This window comes from Erpetoichthys calabaricus, chromosome 8 (genome assembly GCF_900747795.2).
Source record: "Erpetoichthys calabaricus chromosome 8, fErpCal1.3, whole genome shotgun sequence".
NCBI classification, from domain to species: Eukaryota; Metazoa; Chordata; class Cladistia; order Polypteriformes; family Polypteridae; genus Erpetoichthys; species Erpetoichthys calabaricus.
Window position 1 is genome coordinate 65,937,555 of NC_041401.2, and position 17,930 is coordinate 65,955,484.

The 17,930-nt window shown below is 38.0% G+C and overlaps 1 protein-coding gene across 2 annotated transcripts in view; it reads left to right on the forward strand.

Moving 5' to 3' along the window:
• Positions 1 to 17,930, forward strand: part of taok1a (TAO kinase 1a) — a 276,152-nt gene that overhangs the window by 195,839 nt on the left and 62,383 nt on the right. For both annotated transcript variants that reach the window (XM_028806658.2, XM_051930844.1), the window contains exons 13-14: positions 4,838 to 5,041; positions 16,341 to 16,478. In XM_028806658.2, coding sequence (XP_028662491.2) covers positions 4,838 to 5,041; positions 16,341 to 16,478 — 342 coding nt within the window. The remainder of the gene's footprint in view (positions 1 to 4,837; positions 5,042 to 16,340; positions 16,479 to 17,930) is intronic.

Here is a 17,930-nt window from a genome sequence, read left to right on the forward strand (position 1 = left end):
ATTGACAATAACAAAGGGCTGTGTTATGTGGGGTTTGTTTTGTCAATAATGGCATGCTCACATTCGTTTTTTGAAATTCCTATACCTCGAACCTGAGTCATATTCAGATTTTACTTCTGCAGTTTTTCTTTTCAACACGTAGATGGATAGATAGATACTTTGTTAATCCCAAGGGGAAATTCACATACTCCAGCAGCAGCATACTGATAAAGAAACAATATTAAATTAAAGAGTGATAAAAAATGTAGGCAAAACAGACAATAACTTTGTATAATGTTAACGTTTACCCCCCCGGGTGGAATTAAACAGTTGTATAGTGTGGGGGAGGAACGATCTCCTCAGTCTGTCAGTGGAGCAGGACAGTGACAGCAGTCTGTCGCTGAAGCTGCTCCTCTGTCTGGAGATGACACTGTTCAGTGGATGCAGTGGATTCTCCATAATTGACAGGAGCCTGCTCAGTGCCCGTCGCTCTGCCACATATGTGAAACTGTCCAGCTCCATGCCTACAATAGAGCCTGCCTTCCTCACTATTTTGTCCAGGCGTGAGGCGTCCTCCTCCTTTATGCTGCCTCCCCAGCACACCACTGCGTAGAAGAGGGCGCTCGCCACAACCATCTGATAGAGCATCTGCAGCATCTTATTGCAGATGTTGAAGGACGCCAGCCTTCTAAGGAAGTATAGTCAACTCTGTCCTCTCTTGCACAGAGCATCAGTATTGGCAGTCCAGTCCAATTTATCATCCAGCTGCACTCCCAGGTATTTATAGGTCTGCACCCTCTGCACACGGTCACATCTGATGATCACGTGGTCCAGGAGGGGCCTGGGTCTCCTAAACTCCACCACCAGCTCCTTGGTTTTGCTGGTGTTCAGGTGTAGGTGGTTTGAGTCGCATATTAACGTGTTAATATGGTGCTGTAACATCAACATTGTGTGCTATTTTCATACATAGTTGTACTCGTGTTTTTCTTATGTTTGATTGTGCCATTTAAAGTAATTAGTCTGCTTGCAGTCACCTCTCAGTGCGCTACCATCTTTTACTCAGTACTATTGAAACTAGTACCATTATGTTTTCAGAATCATGGTATTAGCGTATAAGTTATTTTGCCCTCAAATATTCAGCAAATATTATATTGTTATATATATTATCTTGTATGTTGTTCTTAAAGACCAAAAAAAAAGTTACATAATTTGAAAACTGACACACAGAAAAATTGCCCGTTTGACTTTTAATTGTTCAAGCAGAGAGAAATCTACCTTAGTCATGTCTTAAAATTGAATTTAAAAAAAAAAGAAAGATTTTAACTAGAGTTTTAACACTAGAATCCCTGAAGCCTATGAAAAAAGTCATAATGCTGGGTCACCTTAAATTCCTTCACACCTTTAGATCAGTATCTTTGTTTTGCAAATGTGTCAGTCAGTGCAAGCAGCCTGCTATCCCATCCCCCACCAACGCAGCTGAAGTTCTCCCAGCTCAAGTCTCTTTATCTTCGTGTGAGGTACCTTGAGTTGTTTAGGGTAAATAATGTATCATTATTTGGAATACATGCATTTCATGTCTCCTCAGTGTCTATGGGGGTTGGTGGCATAATTGTCGCTTGAGCCACCATAAAAAAACTCACACTGTTCCATTCCATTTGAACTAGTGTGGTGCTGAGGTGTCACCCATTCACTCGGGTCCTAATCTGTGATCCTGAGTTTATTTGTCATGTGGTGTGTGTGGCAATGTGCTGTATGAGCACGTGTTCCTAACCTCCCTCCCTCCCTCTCTCTCTCTCTTTGTCTACAATGATCTAGGCAAATGTAGGATGACAGGAAATGTGTGGCAAGAAATGATGAACACATAAAACAATAACGTTTCCATATAATAGTAATAATGACGTGAAGTGTATAATGTGTGAAGATTGTAGTCCAAATATGAAATAAACAATTGTGCTTTTGTTCAGGAATGTAACCAAAGAAAAATAAATCATTCAATTTACATGTTGCTGTCAATGAGTTATAAACCCAAGCTCAAATGTCACTCGACAGAAAACTGACATGTCTTCTTGGATGGTGCAGAGGTAAGAACTGCTGCCTTAAAACCAGGAGGTTGCAGGTTCGATTCTGGGTGTTCCTCGTTTTGAGTAGTGAGCTGCTATTATTGTTGTTATTACTATAATATAATAAAAATATGCATTTAAGTTGAGTCTGTAACACCTGGTATAAATTTTTGCTACCTGTAAAAGATAATGCTGAAGGGATATAAACAGACACACAAACGCTGGTGAATCATGTCTTCTTAGTATCTTGTTGTCACTTGAATTTTTTGTTATTCAGTTTTATTCTTGAATAAAAGCATACTTGTTTTGTTATACCTTTGCAAAAGTGTTTATTTTATATTCCAGTAACCATTTGAATGAGATCAAATCTGTCTCTGCCTCTCTCGGGCATGCATACACACATCCATGCATGAAAACGTCATCATTTGAAAACGCTATGCCATTTGAACATGAGTTGTCAATTGAACATGTTTTTTTTTTTTTTTTTTGGATCTTGCCCACACTCCGCATTATGGTGCATGATACTGAGAATGTAGACAGGCTTCCTTTTGGGTGCATACACCGTCAGCATGGCACTGCCAGATCTAAACACTAACGTGGAGAATTGTTCGTGTACTAAAGTGACTTCAGCTGCAGGTCTAAGTTCCTGTCCCATTTTTTTTATGGTGCTAAGTAGAGTGGTGTTACGGTTTCAGCAGTCTATTAGCCAGAGAAAGAGATGTGAAGAAGTTGTCTGTTGTTACCGTTCTGCCTTTGTCCAGAAGCGGCTCCATAAGCTTTATGATCACAGTCTCGGAAAGTTTTTCTCCCGTTGGACGACTGGGTTCTTTTTCTAAATAAGGAGTGGCATTGCATGTGTACTTTGTCTTCAGATTTGCCGCAATCCATAACTTTGTCAAATTTGTCAGGCTTGGTTAATATGTATTGCAAGAAAGGACAATGAACCTTAGTTGTAAACTGTTGCTCATCAACAGTAATATGTTATTCCGGGTTGTAACTAAAAACACAGTCCTCAACAAATGTTGCCAGATGTCCAAGATCGCAGCAAATCTGTCATTTTTCACACGTTCTGCATGGGTGTGTTTGTTGTCAAAGTACAAATGCCGCATGATAGTCTGATAGCGGTCACTGGGCATTGTATCTTTGATTGCTGGTACAACAAATAGTTCTGAGCAGGCATCAACCATAGCACTAACTGTGGTCATTCCTGCTCTTGTGAAGAGAATGGAAATAAACGGCATCAACTCAGAGAGGGAGAGGCAAGTGTGTTGTACCACGTGCACATCACTGACAGAATAAAACTGAATTAAAAAAAAAGCCAACTTTTACAAGTAGTCAAAATTTACATCTGGTGTTACAGACTCAAATCAAATATGTTTTTATTATAATAATAGCAGCTCACTACTCAAAATAGAAAGAGCTCAGACTCGAACCCGCAACCTCTTGATGAGGAGACAGTAGTTCTTACTTCTGCACCAGCCAAGCAGTCAATTGATGTTCTGCCAATTGATATTTGGGCTTGGGTTTTTACTCATTGACAGCAACATCTAAATTGAATGATTTATTTTTCTTTTGTTATATTCTTGAATAAAAGTGCACGTTTATTTGATATTTGGACTAAAGTCTTAACCCATTATACACTTCATGTCATTATTACTATAACATGAAAACGTTTGTTATATGTTCAACATTTTTTGCCTCACATTTCCTGTCATCCTAAATTTACCCAGATTGTTGTAGACACAGAACACACATGAAATGCATGTATTCCAAATAACGATAATATTATTTACCCTATACAACTCAAGGCATCTCACACCCAGATGAAGAGACTTGAGCTGGGAGTACTTCAGCTACATCATTGGGGGATGGAATAGAAGGCTGCTTGTGCTGATTGACACATTTGTAAAATAAAGATTCTGATGAAGAGGTGCAAAGGAATTTAAGCTGGCCCAGCATTTTGACTTTTTTTCAAAGGCTTCAGGGATTCTGTTTGTTTTTTTATACAAATCATAATTATCTTTAAATGTTTGCATGTCTTTAAATCACTTCTTCTTTATTAAGTGATATGAACATGCAATAACATCTGTTATTTTAACATGACAGGTCAAGTAATATATACAATGTTAAATTCCCAGTGTACTGTTTCATTAAACATGTTCAGGCATATGAACTGAAACAACAGAAAGAAAATGGTTCCTATCTGCTTACAGCTGCCTAAGCTAAACTCTCTTCTGCTTTGAAAATTCAGTACACACAGTCCCTACATGAAAAGGGGTGATTCACCATATTCTCTGTAATTCATGGCTGCTGTTGAAATTAACATTGGGTTAGGAAAAATTAGCCTTCACTGCTGTTTGATTATTTCATAAGGATTCTCCCGTCTAAAGTAGCTAAAATGTGGCCATGCTGCCTGCCGGCAGCCGTTTTAGGCTTAATTATCTTTTAATAAGCATGCTCCACAAGGATCACTACAAAATAATGTTTTCCTGAACCTTATGGTGCGCAATATGCTCATAAACATCCCTAAAACTGCGAAGTGTGTTGAATTGAGAATGTGTGTTTTTTTAATTTATGGTCTGGTTCATTGCTTGTGGGAAATTAACAGAAAGTGAAATTCTTTGTTAAAATCTTTGTTGACATTCCATTAGTATAAGATATGTTGCAGTGCTTTTCAATTATCTGCATTGTAAGTAATGTAATTGGTAAAATTTAGAAATTTCCTTTAAGACATAAATAATGAAAAGTTATGTTTTGAACAAAAATAGATTTTTCTTGATTTAGTTTTTCTTTCCTAGGAGCCTGAACACAATGTGGGACAGACAGGAACAGTTAATAGCGTAGGAAGCAACCAATCTATTCCTAGTATGTCCATCAGTGCCAGCAGCCAGAGCAGCAGTGTCAACAGCTTGCCTGATGCTTCAGATGACAAAAGTGAACTTGATATGATGGAGGGTGACCACACTGTGATGTCTAACAGCTCAGTCATCCACCTGAAACCGGTCAGTTTATTTACACATTTGAGCTTAAGAGCATGGACCATTGCTTAACTAATACATAAATTCAAATGTTATTATTTATAGTTGACTTTGTTTAATTTCAGAAACAACTCATGTAGATAAAATGTTAAATACAGTACAGCAATTTCATGTCTGTTTGAGAATTTGCTCCCTTAAGACTTCTTAAAGTTTTGATTTTATTTTAATTGTAGATAATTCTAATATATGTATGGATGAGAAACTGACTCTTTAACTGTTAACCTATTTTCATTACATAACTCTCAGTCTGACTCAGTATATGCCTTTTTGTACTCACAAACACTCAATGTAGTTATTGCTTATCGAATAGATAGTATAAACAACAAATGTGGCAACCTCTATTTTACACAATTACTAGTACCCGAGCTATATTGGTTTATTTAGACTGATAACTATGTTAATATGTGGGTAATAAAGATGGCTGATCACTGATATATATATTGTACTGATATTGCAATTGTTTTTAAGTAGTAGTTTTTCTAGAAAAATATGAAAGAATATAAATATAAATATACTAAATGTACGGTTGTGCTCATAAGTACATACTCCGACATCCGACAGAATTTGTGAAGTATTGGCCATTGTTTGGAAAATATTAGTAATCAGGTAGAAAGCTTTCCTTTTAATTAGGGAGTGTGCTCAGGCGAGTCAAATTATTATCACGTAATTGTGAGTGCCCTTTTGAAATCATAATGATAACTGAAATCGCCCAAATGGGCCTGATCAAAAGTTTACATACCCTGGAATGTTTAAGGCTGATTATATACTCACAGGTTCAAATTAAGGGTATTTAAGGGAGAGTGTCCTCTTTGATTATAATCAGTGTGTGTATAAATAGTCAATATAAATTCATGCAGAATTGCACTAACTTTGCTCTATACCAAGCCATGGGAAAAGCAAAAGAACTGTCAAAGAACCTGCAAGAAAAGATTGTTGATTTGTATAAATCAGTAAAAGGATATAAAAAGATATCTGGAGATCTGAAAGTGCCTGTCAGTAGTGTTCAAACTCTGATAGCAAAGGGCAAAGTTAGGGGTTCTGTTGTTACCAGGACCTGCTCAGGTAGACCAACTGAGATTTCAGCCACATCTGCCGTGATCATTTTTTGAGCTGCCAAGACAAACCTGCAAGCCATTTTAGTTGCGGTTCAGGCTTTTTGGCAACCAAGTGGTGTTGCTGTTTCATGATGCACACACAGTAAGGAGGTACTTGAACAAAAATGGGCTGCATGGTCGAGTTGCAAGAAAAAAATCCTTTACTGTGGCAACTCCACAAAATAGCTCACTTAGAATATGCCAAACAGCATGTAGACAATCCTTAAAATTTCTGGAAAAAAGTTCTTTAGAATGAGTCCAAAATTGAACTTTATGGTTATAACTATTAACGCTATGTTTGGAGAGGATGCCACAAGGCCCATGACAAAAAGTACACTATCCCTACTGTGAAGCATAGATGGATCTCTGATGTTCTGGGTATGTGTAAGCTACAGCAGCACAGGTAACTTAGTGAAAATCAATGGCAAGATTGAGTGTAGCTTGTTACCGGAAAATATTGGAGGACAATTTACATTCATCAGTCTGAAAGCTGTGCTTGGGATGCATTTGCATCTTCCAACATGATAACGATGCAGAACACAAGGCCAAGTTGACCCTTCAGTGGCTACAACAGAGAGAAGTGACAGTTCTGAAGTGGCCATCACAATTTCATTGAGCCACTTTTGGGAAATCTCAGACGTTCAGTTCATGCAAGACAACCCAGGAATTTACGAGACATGGAGGCTTTTCACCAAAAGAACGGGAAGCTCTACAACCTAAGAAAATCAAGGGCCTCATTAAAAACTATCATAATAGACTGCTTGCCATCATGGATGCTAAAGGGAGGCAATAAACAGTTTTAAGAAGTAAGGGTATGCAAACGTTTTTGAACAGGAACCATCTCATCATTTTCCATATTACTATGTTTTGTTTAATTGTTGTGCTATTCTGTGATGCATTATAGTTTAACTTGGATTCCATTCAAAATAAATTAAACAATTTTGCCTGATTAGTTATCTTTTCTTCAAAGTATGGAACACATCTTACATATTCTGCCAGGGTATTTAAACTTATCAGTACAACTGTATGTTTTTAAATGCTTTAATTAAACATTTAAAAAGGTTAAAAAAAAAGTTAATACCACAAAAACTTTAAATGTTTTTAAAATACAATTTCACAACAATGAAAACTATCATGCTCTTTGGCAAACTTAACCAGCTTGCTGTTTATATTCCTATCCAGGTTATTTACAGTGGTGTGAAAAACTATTTGCCCCCCTTCCTGATTTCTTATTCTTTTGCATGTTTGTCACACAAAATGTTTCTGATCATCAAACACATTTAACCATTAGTCAAATATAACACAAGTAAACACAAAATGCAGTTTTTAAATGATGGTTTTTATTATTTAGGGAGAAAAAAAATCCAAACCTACATGGCCCTGTGTGAAAAAGTAATTGCCCCCTTGTTAAAAAATAACCTAACTGTGGTGTATCACACCTGAGTTCAATTTCCGTAGCCACCCCCAGGCCTGATTACTGCCACACCTGTTTCAATCAAGAAATCACTTAAATAGGAGCTGCCTGACACAGAGAAGTAGACCAAAAGCACCTCAAAAGCTAGACATCATGCCAAGATCCAAAGAAATTCAGGAACAAATGAGAACAGAAGTAATTGAGATCTATCAGTCTGGTAAAGGTTATAAAGCCATTTCTAAAGCTTTGGGACTCCAGCGAACCACAGTGAGAGCCATTATCCACAAATGGCAAAAGCATGGAACAGTGGTGAACCTTCCCAGGAGTGGCCGGCCGACCAAAATTACCCCAAGAGCGCAGAGACGACTCATCCGAGAGGTCACAAAAGACCCCAGGACAACGTCTAAAGAACTGCAGGCCTCACTTGCCTCAATTAAGGTCAGTGTTCACGACTCCACCATAAGAAAGAGACTGGGCAAAAACGGCCTGCATGGCAGATTTCCAAGACGCAAACCACTGTTAAGCAAAAAGAACGTTAGGGCTCATCTCAATTTTGCTAAGAAACATCTCAATGATTGCCAAGACTTTTGGGAAAATACCTTGTGGACCGATGAGTCAAAAGTTGAACTTTTTGGAAGGCAAATGTCCCGTTACATCTGGCGTAAAAGGAACACAGCATTTCAGAAAAAGAACATCATACCAACAGTAAAATATGGTGGTGGTAGTGTGATGGTCTGGGGTTGTTTTGCTGCTTCAGGACCTGGAAGGCTTGCTGTGATAGATGGAACCATGAATTCTACTGTCTACCAAAAAATCCTGAAGGAGAATGTCCGGCCATCTGTTCGTCAATTCAAGCTGAAGCGATCTTGGGTGCTGCAACAGGACAATGACCCAAAACACACCAGCAAATCCACCTCTGAATGGCTGAAGAAAAACAAAATGAAGACTTTGGAGTGGCCTAGTCAAAGTCCTGACCTGAATCCAATTGAGATGCTATGGCATGACCTTAATAAGGCGGTTCATTCTAGAAAACCCTCAAATAAAGCTGAATTACAACAATTTTGCAAAGATGAGTGGGCCAAAATTCCTCCAGAGCGCTGTAAAAGACTCATTGCAAGTTATCACAAACGCTTGATTGCAGTTATTGCTGCTAAGGGTGGCCCAACCAGTTATTAGGTTCAGGGGGCAATTACTTTTTCACACAGGGCCATGTAGGTTTGGATTTTTTTTTCTCCCTAAATAATAAAAACCACCATTTTCAAACTGCATTTTGTGTTTACTTATGTTATATTTGACTAATGGTTAAATGTGCTTGATGATCAGAAACATTTTGTGTGACAAACATGCAAAAGAATAAGAAATCAGGAAGGGGGCAAATAGTTTTTCACACCACTGTATATATATTTAAAAATGCAGTGGCCCCACCGCTATCCTTGAGTGACACTACTTTTAACATCACCTAATTCTAACAATGTTCCTTACAGGATAACGTTTTGTTTGCTGTGTTTTTGGGAATTTTGCACCCTTCTACACAATACAGCCTGAATATTAGGGGTGGGCGGTATGACCAAAATTCTATATCACGGTATTTTTCTAAATTATGCCGGTTTCACGGTATTCGACGGTATTTTTTTCCCCATGCATGAGTGGATGTTAACCACATTTTCCACTGCAATTACTGGCTAGGAATAACCTATTCCACTGTCAAGAGTATTGTACATTGTACAAAAAAAAACATTTTAATGTGCACACAAGTATTAATACAGGTTTGCATTGCCCCATAAAGTGATAGTTTTCAAGGGGGTGGCACTAATGGAGAAGTTATCACATTGCATGACAGATGCAGTCAAAATATAGAACCTTTTTATTGAACAAATTTTGTAAAAACTTAAACTATAATTTTGACAACATATTTTCAACCATACAAAGAGGCATTTAGACTTGGTAAAATATCCAGAAGTGCTTGTCAAAAGTTGTATTGCACTGAATATGTCTTAGAAAAGGAATAAATAGTAAATATTTTTTGTAAACCAACAAATCTTTCTGTTAATGTTAACAATCTCTGTCCACTGACACGTTAAAGTGACTTTTTAAACAACTTTATCATCATTAAACTGCATTATATTTAAACTAATAAATAATAACAATAAAATAAATAATAGAATTATTACTGATAGTTGCACTATTACTTCAAGACTTTAAGCCCAGGTGCATTACACAGTATTCACCAAATTAAAATAAAATAAAACAAGTGCAACTTGGTGATGACATCTTTACCAACTGAACCATAATTTAGGCAAACTGCATTAATATGGACCTTGCTTCAAACTAAGCTATATGCATAAATAATAAACTTGCAACTTGCATTTATAATGCTATTTGGGGTATAGCCCTACGGAATCGTATTAGGGCCACGGTGAAGAAAAAAACAAACTATATGTTGAAATTAAAGTCGACATTTCCACTTTATTCTCATAGTTTACTTCATAATTAAAGTAGAATGTCGTAAACTAAACTTCTTCCTAAAATAAATGTTTAATTTACTAGATTTTGTCAAACCCCGTCATAAATTAATGCAGCACATTAAATGCTTTGTGTTGCGTTCCCCGACCCAGTTGTTAATCACTACGCTTCTTAAACTGACTTCCTCCGCACTAAGAGGAGACAGCGATCACCATACAGAATCCATTCACTTCATGATATTCCTGCTTTCTGAAAATTTAGAATGCTAAGATAAATACTTGATATCATTTTCATGATGAAATGCATTAAAGCAGGTATTGAACATGCACGGTAGTGAGGCGGTAGTGCTGCTCCCTCGCAGTAAGGGGTCCCCAGGTGTATGTTCAGTGTAGAGAACTTTATGGCAGGTGTGACGAGGCTCCAAAAAACTGGATGTATGAATGGCTATCGCACAGGTTTAACTTAAATATTGTGTAAATGTTGGGTTTGTGATCTGGTGGTCGGAGACACGAACACAGAATTCAATGCATGTTCTTCTGAGCGGGCTTTCTTTATTGCACGCGTGCTGTCTCTATCTGACGTACCAAAACCCCAGTTCCTATCCTTCCTTTTTCTTTCTCCACATAACCAATCACCACAAGATAAACGTCTTTGTGAAATTAAAACTAGTTATAAACTTAGCCCACGGGGTGTTCAGAACTTTAAAAATATCTTCGTTATACATGTTTAATTATGCCATCCATTCAGGGTTGCGCCCATCCCTGAACGAATCGCCAGTACATCGCAGGGTGAATACGAGCAAAACATACACTAGCAGGGTCAATATAGCATAACAAAACCCCACATCCTATATGACTTTGAAAGGAAACTGAAGCACGCCGAGTAAACCCACCAGAAAAACATGCAAATGCAAGGCAGGGTACATCCGAGACACCCTTGCTGTGAGGCAGCAGTGCAACCTCCACGCCGCCATGCCCCCACATGATTAATGCATGCTTTAATGCATTTCACCATGAAAATTATATCAAGTATTTATCTTAGCTTTCTAAATGTTCAGAGAGCAGGAATATCATGAAGTGAATGTATTCTGTGTGGTGATCGCTGCCAGCGCCTCCTCTTAGTGCAAGAGGAAGTCAGTTTAAGAAGCTCGGGGAACACTTAACACAAAGCATTTAATGTGCTATATAACTTATGACGGGGTTTGAGAAAATCTAGTAAATTAAATATTCATTTTATGATGAAGTTTAGTTTACGATGTTCTACTTTAATGACAAATTTCGAGAATAAAGTCAACATGTCGACTTTAATCTTGACATAAACGGCAAGAATAAAATAGAAATGTTGAGAATAAAGTCATCATGTCATCACACTATTATACAGTACCCAGGTAAATTACACTGTATTGAAAACAAATAAAACAAGTACAACTTGGCTTGCAGTATTATCCAGTAGTATAGAAACAGTATTTACACATTTGAACATAATGGTCCACATCCGACCTTTTAAAACCAAAGTATCTCCAGGAAACGGACGTGATTCCTTTTTTTCGGCAAAAGTTCTTCTGTGTCATTATGTTCAACTTTATCGTCAGCTTCAGTTTCGGAATGTTCTCTGTCCGTTTTCACCACGCAATACCTACACTACCACTACCTATTTAGTGGAGTAGCAGTGAAAAAGAGCCCCTGTGCAACAAATCTGTGTTTAGCGATGTAGCAGTGAAAAAGGTCCCCACTTGAACAGTTTCCAGCTGCGCCACGTTCCGAATGTCGTTTAGGCAATTTAAACCGGTGTTGCGGTATAAGAAAAATCCATGTCATAAAAAAAAAATAAAAAACGGTTTTCGGTATGAACCGGTATACCGCCCGGCACTACTGAATATCCACTTCTTTTAGTTTGAAGCCCCAACTCTAATATGGAGATTTATCAAATGCCTTCTGAAAATCAACATAAACAATATCCTATGCACCTCTCTGATTATATGCCTTTGTTGCTTCCTTGTAGAATTGCAGCGTATTACCCTAAGTTCTTGTCTATAAGCCGGACTCATGTATTAGCCGGAGACCAAAAATCATACGAATTTTTAAAATCGTATCATAGATAAGCCGGACTCATGGATAAGCCGAACGTACTATAACCTATAACTAATAGAAGGGAGGGAGGTCAGTGGTCTCACTCGCGCCCATTTAATTTCTTTAAGGGGGGAGAGAGTGTGAGATATTGGCGTCTCTCTCACTCCCCGCATGGCGCGGTTGGAGCGGCCGGAGCGCGTTCTTTCTGCTCTGGGCGTCGCCGAGTCAACACGAGCGCGTAGCGGTCATTTAAATTGTGATTTTATATGTAAGCATATTTAAATATATATCGCGGATTTCTGCGGACAATGGGTCTTTTAATTTCTGGTACTTGCTTCCTCAGTTGGTTTGCCCAGTTGATTTCATACAAGGGACGCTATTGCCAGATGGCTGAGAAGCTACCCGGCTTACTTTTCTGTCTCTCTTGCACTGACTATCTGTGATCCTGACGTATGGGGATTGAGCAGGGGGGCTGTTTGCACACCTAGACGATACGGACGCTCGTCTAAAAATGCTGAAAGATTATCTTCACGTTGCTATCTTTTGTAAAGCTGATTCCTGAAAAGACATGCTGCACAGTGCTTCGCATACTTAAAAGCTCGAAGGGCACGTATTGATTTTTGACTGAAAAACAAACTCTCCCTCTCTCTCTCTTTGTCTGCTCCTGACGGAGGGGGTGTGAGCTGCCGCCTTCAACATCTTTGTGGCACGGTGCTTCGCATACTTAAAAGCCAAACAGACATATTGATTTGTTTGCTTCACTCCTTTGAAGAGGAAGATATGTTTGCATTCTTTTAATTGTGAGACGGAACTGTCATCTCTGTCTTGTTATGGAGCACAGTTTAAACTTTTTAAAAAGAGACAAATGTTTGTTTGCAGTGTTTGAATAACGTTCCTGTCTCTCTACAACCTCCTGTGTTTCTGCGCAAATCTGTGACCCAAGCATGACAATATAAAAATAACCATATAAACATATGGTTTCTACTTCGCGGATATTCTTATTTCGCGGGTGGCTCTGGAACGCAACCCCCGCGATGGATGTATAAGCCGGACTTATGTATAAGCCGATATTCTATTTTTTCATTTTCACAACTTTTTTCCTTAGATAAGCTGCGGCTTATAGACAAGAACTTAGGGTACTAAAACACAGCCTGCCTTGTCTGAACCTATGTTGACTGTTCACTAACACTCCTGTTCTTGCCATGCCTTAATAATTTCTTCCATATTTCAGGATGAACTTGTGCTGCATTATACGAGGGGGGACCCAAAAATAACCGGAATTTTGTTGTTGTTAGGTTATTTATTTATTTCCGGTTATTTTTGGGTCCCCCCTCATATATTAAACTATAAAATCTGATGCAGAGCTCATCGAATGTTTGTACACTTGATGAGCTCATTCCAGTTTGTCCCTTTTAGACTTTTTCACATCTGCTCAAAATTTGTCGTACAAAAGTTAAATTTGGCAGTTTTAGTTTTTGCATCTGCAGTCTGTGAAGACACTATGAGAAAATATTGTGGAATGTATTTAATGGTTCAGTCACCTCTACACCCTGAATTATCCTGGCTGTTACAAAATGGTAAATATAGACTGGTTCCCCCTCTTGTTTGTATGTCAACATACTATTACTAATTATGTTTAAAAACTCTTACTGTTGTACTCTGCTATTTATAAGGCTACCCAAATTAATACTTGGATAAATAAAGTCCCCAATGACTATAATATCTCCCTTGAAACTTTTCTATTTAATATTATTAAAAGATGCACTTTGAAATTTACATTCTGCATTTGAGGATCTAAAACACACTCCTAAAATAAGGCCTCTATCCCTAATACTTTCTAGTCAAATTTGGATGTCCTCACTATAATGTGGCTCATTATACAGTTGGTAAAGACCTGCATTTAAATTTTGTTTTACTTAAATTGCACCCTCTTTCTGTTTTAATCTATCCTTCCAAAAAATGCTTTTATAGACATCTACTGTATATTATACTCATCCACCTCTGTTATTTAACTAGGTTTCTGTTACTGCTGTATAATAATTATGCTCTGCTATATACAACTCCAACTCATTGATTCATTTTTTGATACTCCTAGCATTAAAGTAAGCAGTTTTTAATTTGTTTATTTTACTTTACTTTCACTTTGGGCTAGAAATTATGTTAAAGTGTGTATTTGCTCTTTCACTACTGTTCATCCCTTCATTTGAAGTTATAAACCTGGCCTGTCCTAAACTCCCTGCAACACCCCAGACAACCCCCCACTACATCCGTTTCCTAGTTTATATAATCCCAGACTACTTTGCTCATACACCTCCCCCATAAATTAGGGCCCCTCTGATTCAAATATATGATGACATAGCATAATGAGTCCCATCTCTTCCAGAAAGAGCTCCAACACCCTGTAAACCTGTGTCCTACTCAACATCAAGATTTGAGCCATGTTTTAAACTTTGTAATCGCCTTGATCTTACATGGTTTTTGTGCACGTTAGAGGCAGTATTTTGGAGAAGAATACCTTGTTGGTTGTGCTGTTCAGCTTGACATCTAACTCTGTATATGTGCATTACTGCATCTGACATCCTGCCCTTACTTGTGTCATTTTTACCAATATAAAAAAATGACTATTCCCGTTCTAGCCACAAACCTATCTACTATTTCAGAGAGCCCTCCCACCTGTGCATATGGAAAGCAACACACTATGCAAGACTATGTCTCTGGAGTAAACCTGTGTCTTAGTCCCCCACTATTAGTACTTCTCTCATACATTGTTCTGTTCTGTGTACTGCATTGTATTGTTTTGACCCCCTTCTTTTGACACCCACTGCACGCCCAACCTACCTGGAAAGGGGTCTCTCTTTGAACTGCCTTTCCCAAGGTTTCTTCCATTTTTTCCCTACAAGGTTTTTTTGGGAGATTTTCCTTGTCTTCTTAGAGAGTCAAGGCTGGGGGGCTGTCAAGAGGCAGGGCCTGTTAAAGCCCATTGCGGCACTTCCTGTGTGATTTTGGGCTATACAAAAATAAACTGTATTGTATTGTATACAAGGAATATGTTTTGAGGTGACATGATGAAGCTTCTCATACCTGCCTAACACCTCAGAGATTTCAGAGTGAGAATCACTGTTGATCCACAAGGTCCTGAAAATTGTTTTACACTTCCAGTTTTGGAATTGATGCCCCTGCATCATGCCCAAATGTGACCCACCAGTCTCTGCTTGCGTGGTCTGGCGTCTCTTCCCACACTACTATAGGGATAAACGCTATCTCTCTAAGTGACACCTAGGCTAAGTTTGCCAGTTCCCTACATCACATGGGCTAGCCATCTCCTCCTCAAATTCAGCTACCATGGGCTCGAGCTTCTGGATTGCTGACATCTCTTATAAATGTAGTCTTCAAGAAGGCCCAGCTCATTAAGTTTCCCTCCAAAAGGTCTAACATCAACTTGCATTGTATTGGCATTATTATTAAAATTTGGGATTGGATTTCAGAATTGTGTAACCTATAATTAAATGTTAAATTATTTGACTTAAATTATTAAAATTAAGAGATCAAATACAATTTAAGAAACTACTGCAGTTATTTAAGATCTGCTAGCACCTTAACCTCCTGTAATACATTCCGCCCGCGGATCCCTGTTGTGTGTCTGTCTTTCTAAAGTTTTCTTTTCCCCTGGCTGTTTCCCAGGCTGATTGTTTCCCTAACCCTGTCACCCCTCTTATTGCTTTCAAACTCTCTGCATGTACTTTTTTACTTAAAATGTGTTCCTCCCTTTTAATGAACATTAATCCTCTCATTAATTCCTTCACAGTAAGAAAATATGCTTACTGATTACCATCCACTGCTTCAGTGCTGGTTATTTACATATTGACTTGCTGGTTTCTACCACTGCTTGCCCTGCTCCACACCCTAGATATCGCTAGATGACTGTTATCCAAATGTGGACCTCTTTCTTTTTACTTCTTTGCTTTGAAGCCTGGCTCACTGTCTATATTGCAATTTAAATAAATATATTCCTTCTTATGAGTAAAAGCTTATGCCCTTGCTCTTTACTAGGATGTGTAATGATGTTATATGGTGTAAACAAATAACACTACATCCTCTCCCCCTCCCCAAATTAGTCAACTTTTTTGGATTACGTTATCTTGGTACGTTTATGCATTTGATAAATCAGTGATAAATGTACACTTAATTTTACTATTTAATTAATAGTGTATTCTGTTTTTCAGGATGAAGAGAGCTATCAAGATGATACTGATCCATGTGGGAGACCATGTGAACCACAATCTCCACCTGCACAGACTCCAAGGCACAAATCTCATCACAGAAACAGAGAACATTTTGCTACTATTCGCACCGCTTCACTGGTATGTACTGTGTTCTGTGCTTTTTAACTCTTTATTTACTTGTAAGTAAATCTCAAAATTACAGTACACAGAACTTGTTTCAATTTGCATTGTGTATGATTTCTGTGAAAAGTAATTATTTAGGGCATTTTCAGGATATTTACACAAACTCTTCAAAGTTCTTTTGTAGCAATGCAAGTTTTAAATCAGGTTTGCAAAAAACAAAAAAACAATGTCAGATTAGTGACTTTGATGTTGTGAGATTTATTCTTTAAGTGTTTGGAAGAAACATCTTGGAATACTTAATGGAATATTAGTAATATTTAATGGTCAAATCAAATTATTCAGAATTTCAAATATCCCACCCTCCTGATGCTTTAGCTTTCCAAATCTCTCCTTCCTTTTTAAGTTTTTTTTCTCAACTTTAAGGCTACCTTTCATGATGTTAAACTCCTCAATTAAAGGTTAATCAGTTATTGCAGACCTCTTTTATAGCCTGGATTAGTTTTACATGAAGGAAGTAAGATAAAGTAATTTTTACTGAAAGACCTCTGTAATTTTACTCCTATCCAAATCGCTCATGTCAGTAACTTCATACACTGTGCGTTTGTGTCGCAGTAAAACTTATGGAGACCTACCTACCTTCTGTAAAATGTCCAAAAATAATAACCCCCAGGTTAAACAAGTCTTGGGCGACTTGACATGGCCGTAAAATTCTTCCACTTTAGCGATTCCAATACGACTAAAGTTACAGAGGTCCTCCAGTAATAAATGCTTTAAGCAGTGCCTGAAGTGGAAAAAGAAGGTCAGTATACAATTGTTGTGCTCGTTTAATTTGGGGTCTTACATCCCCCTGGAGTTCCATTGATGTGCTGATATACACAATATATTTAATTTCGGTATGGAAATGGTTTCCATAGTCACTCAGTATTTCATAAGTAATTCCCATGTAGGGAAAAAGAGGAGGACATTTTGAAGTCACGTTGCATAGTCTATTATCACCAAAATATACTGATATCCATTCTTACTCCTTTAAAGTGAACTGATAATGTCCTTTCCCATTCTTTGAAAAGGAACCTCAATAATTGTGCCCAGAGATCAAAAGAGCAGAAGATGGGTATTGAGCAGAATCTTTTAGTTTTCATTCTTGTGCATCTGTCAAAGCCATAGCTAGAGTTTTCCTTCAGCATGCTGGATTTCAATGTATCACTGGCATTTATGCTATCTTATTAAAGCAGCAATGGGTTAGGAGGGGTGGGGGTGTTGTGCAGAGTTAGTGGCAGGTCTTTTTTTTTTCTTTTTTCATTTTAAACAATTGTGTGATAGTATTCAGTCAATTACCAATGCTGTGCAAGCAGGGTAGTCTGTTAACCAGTCAGTCAACAAGCTGCTCTCTTTGAGTCACTGGGAGTCTACATGACATGAACGGTTTGTTTAAGGAGAGGAAACATGCAGTGGAGACGTGCAGTAGAA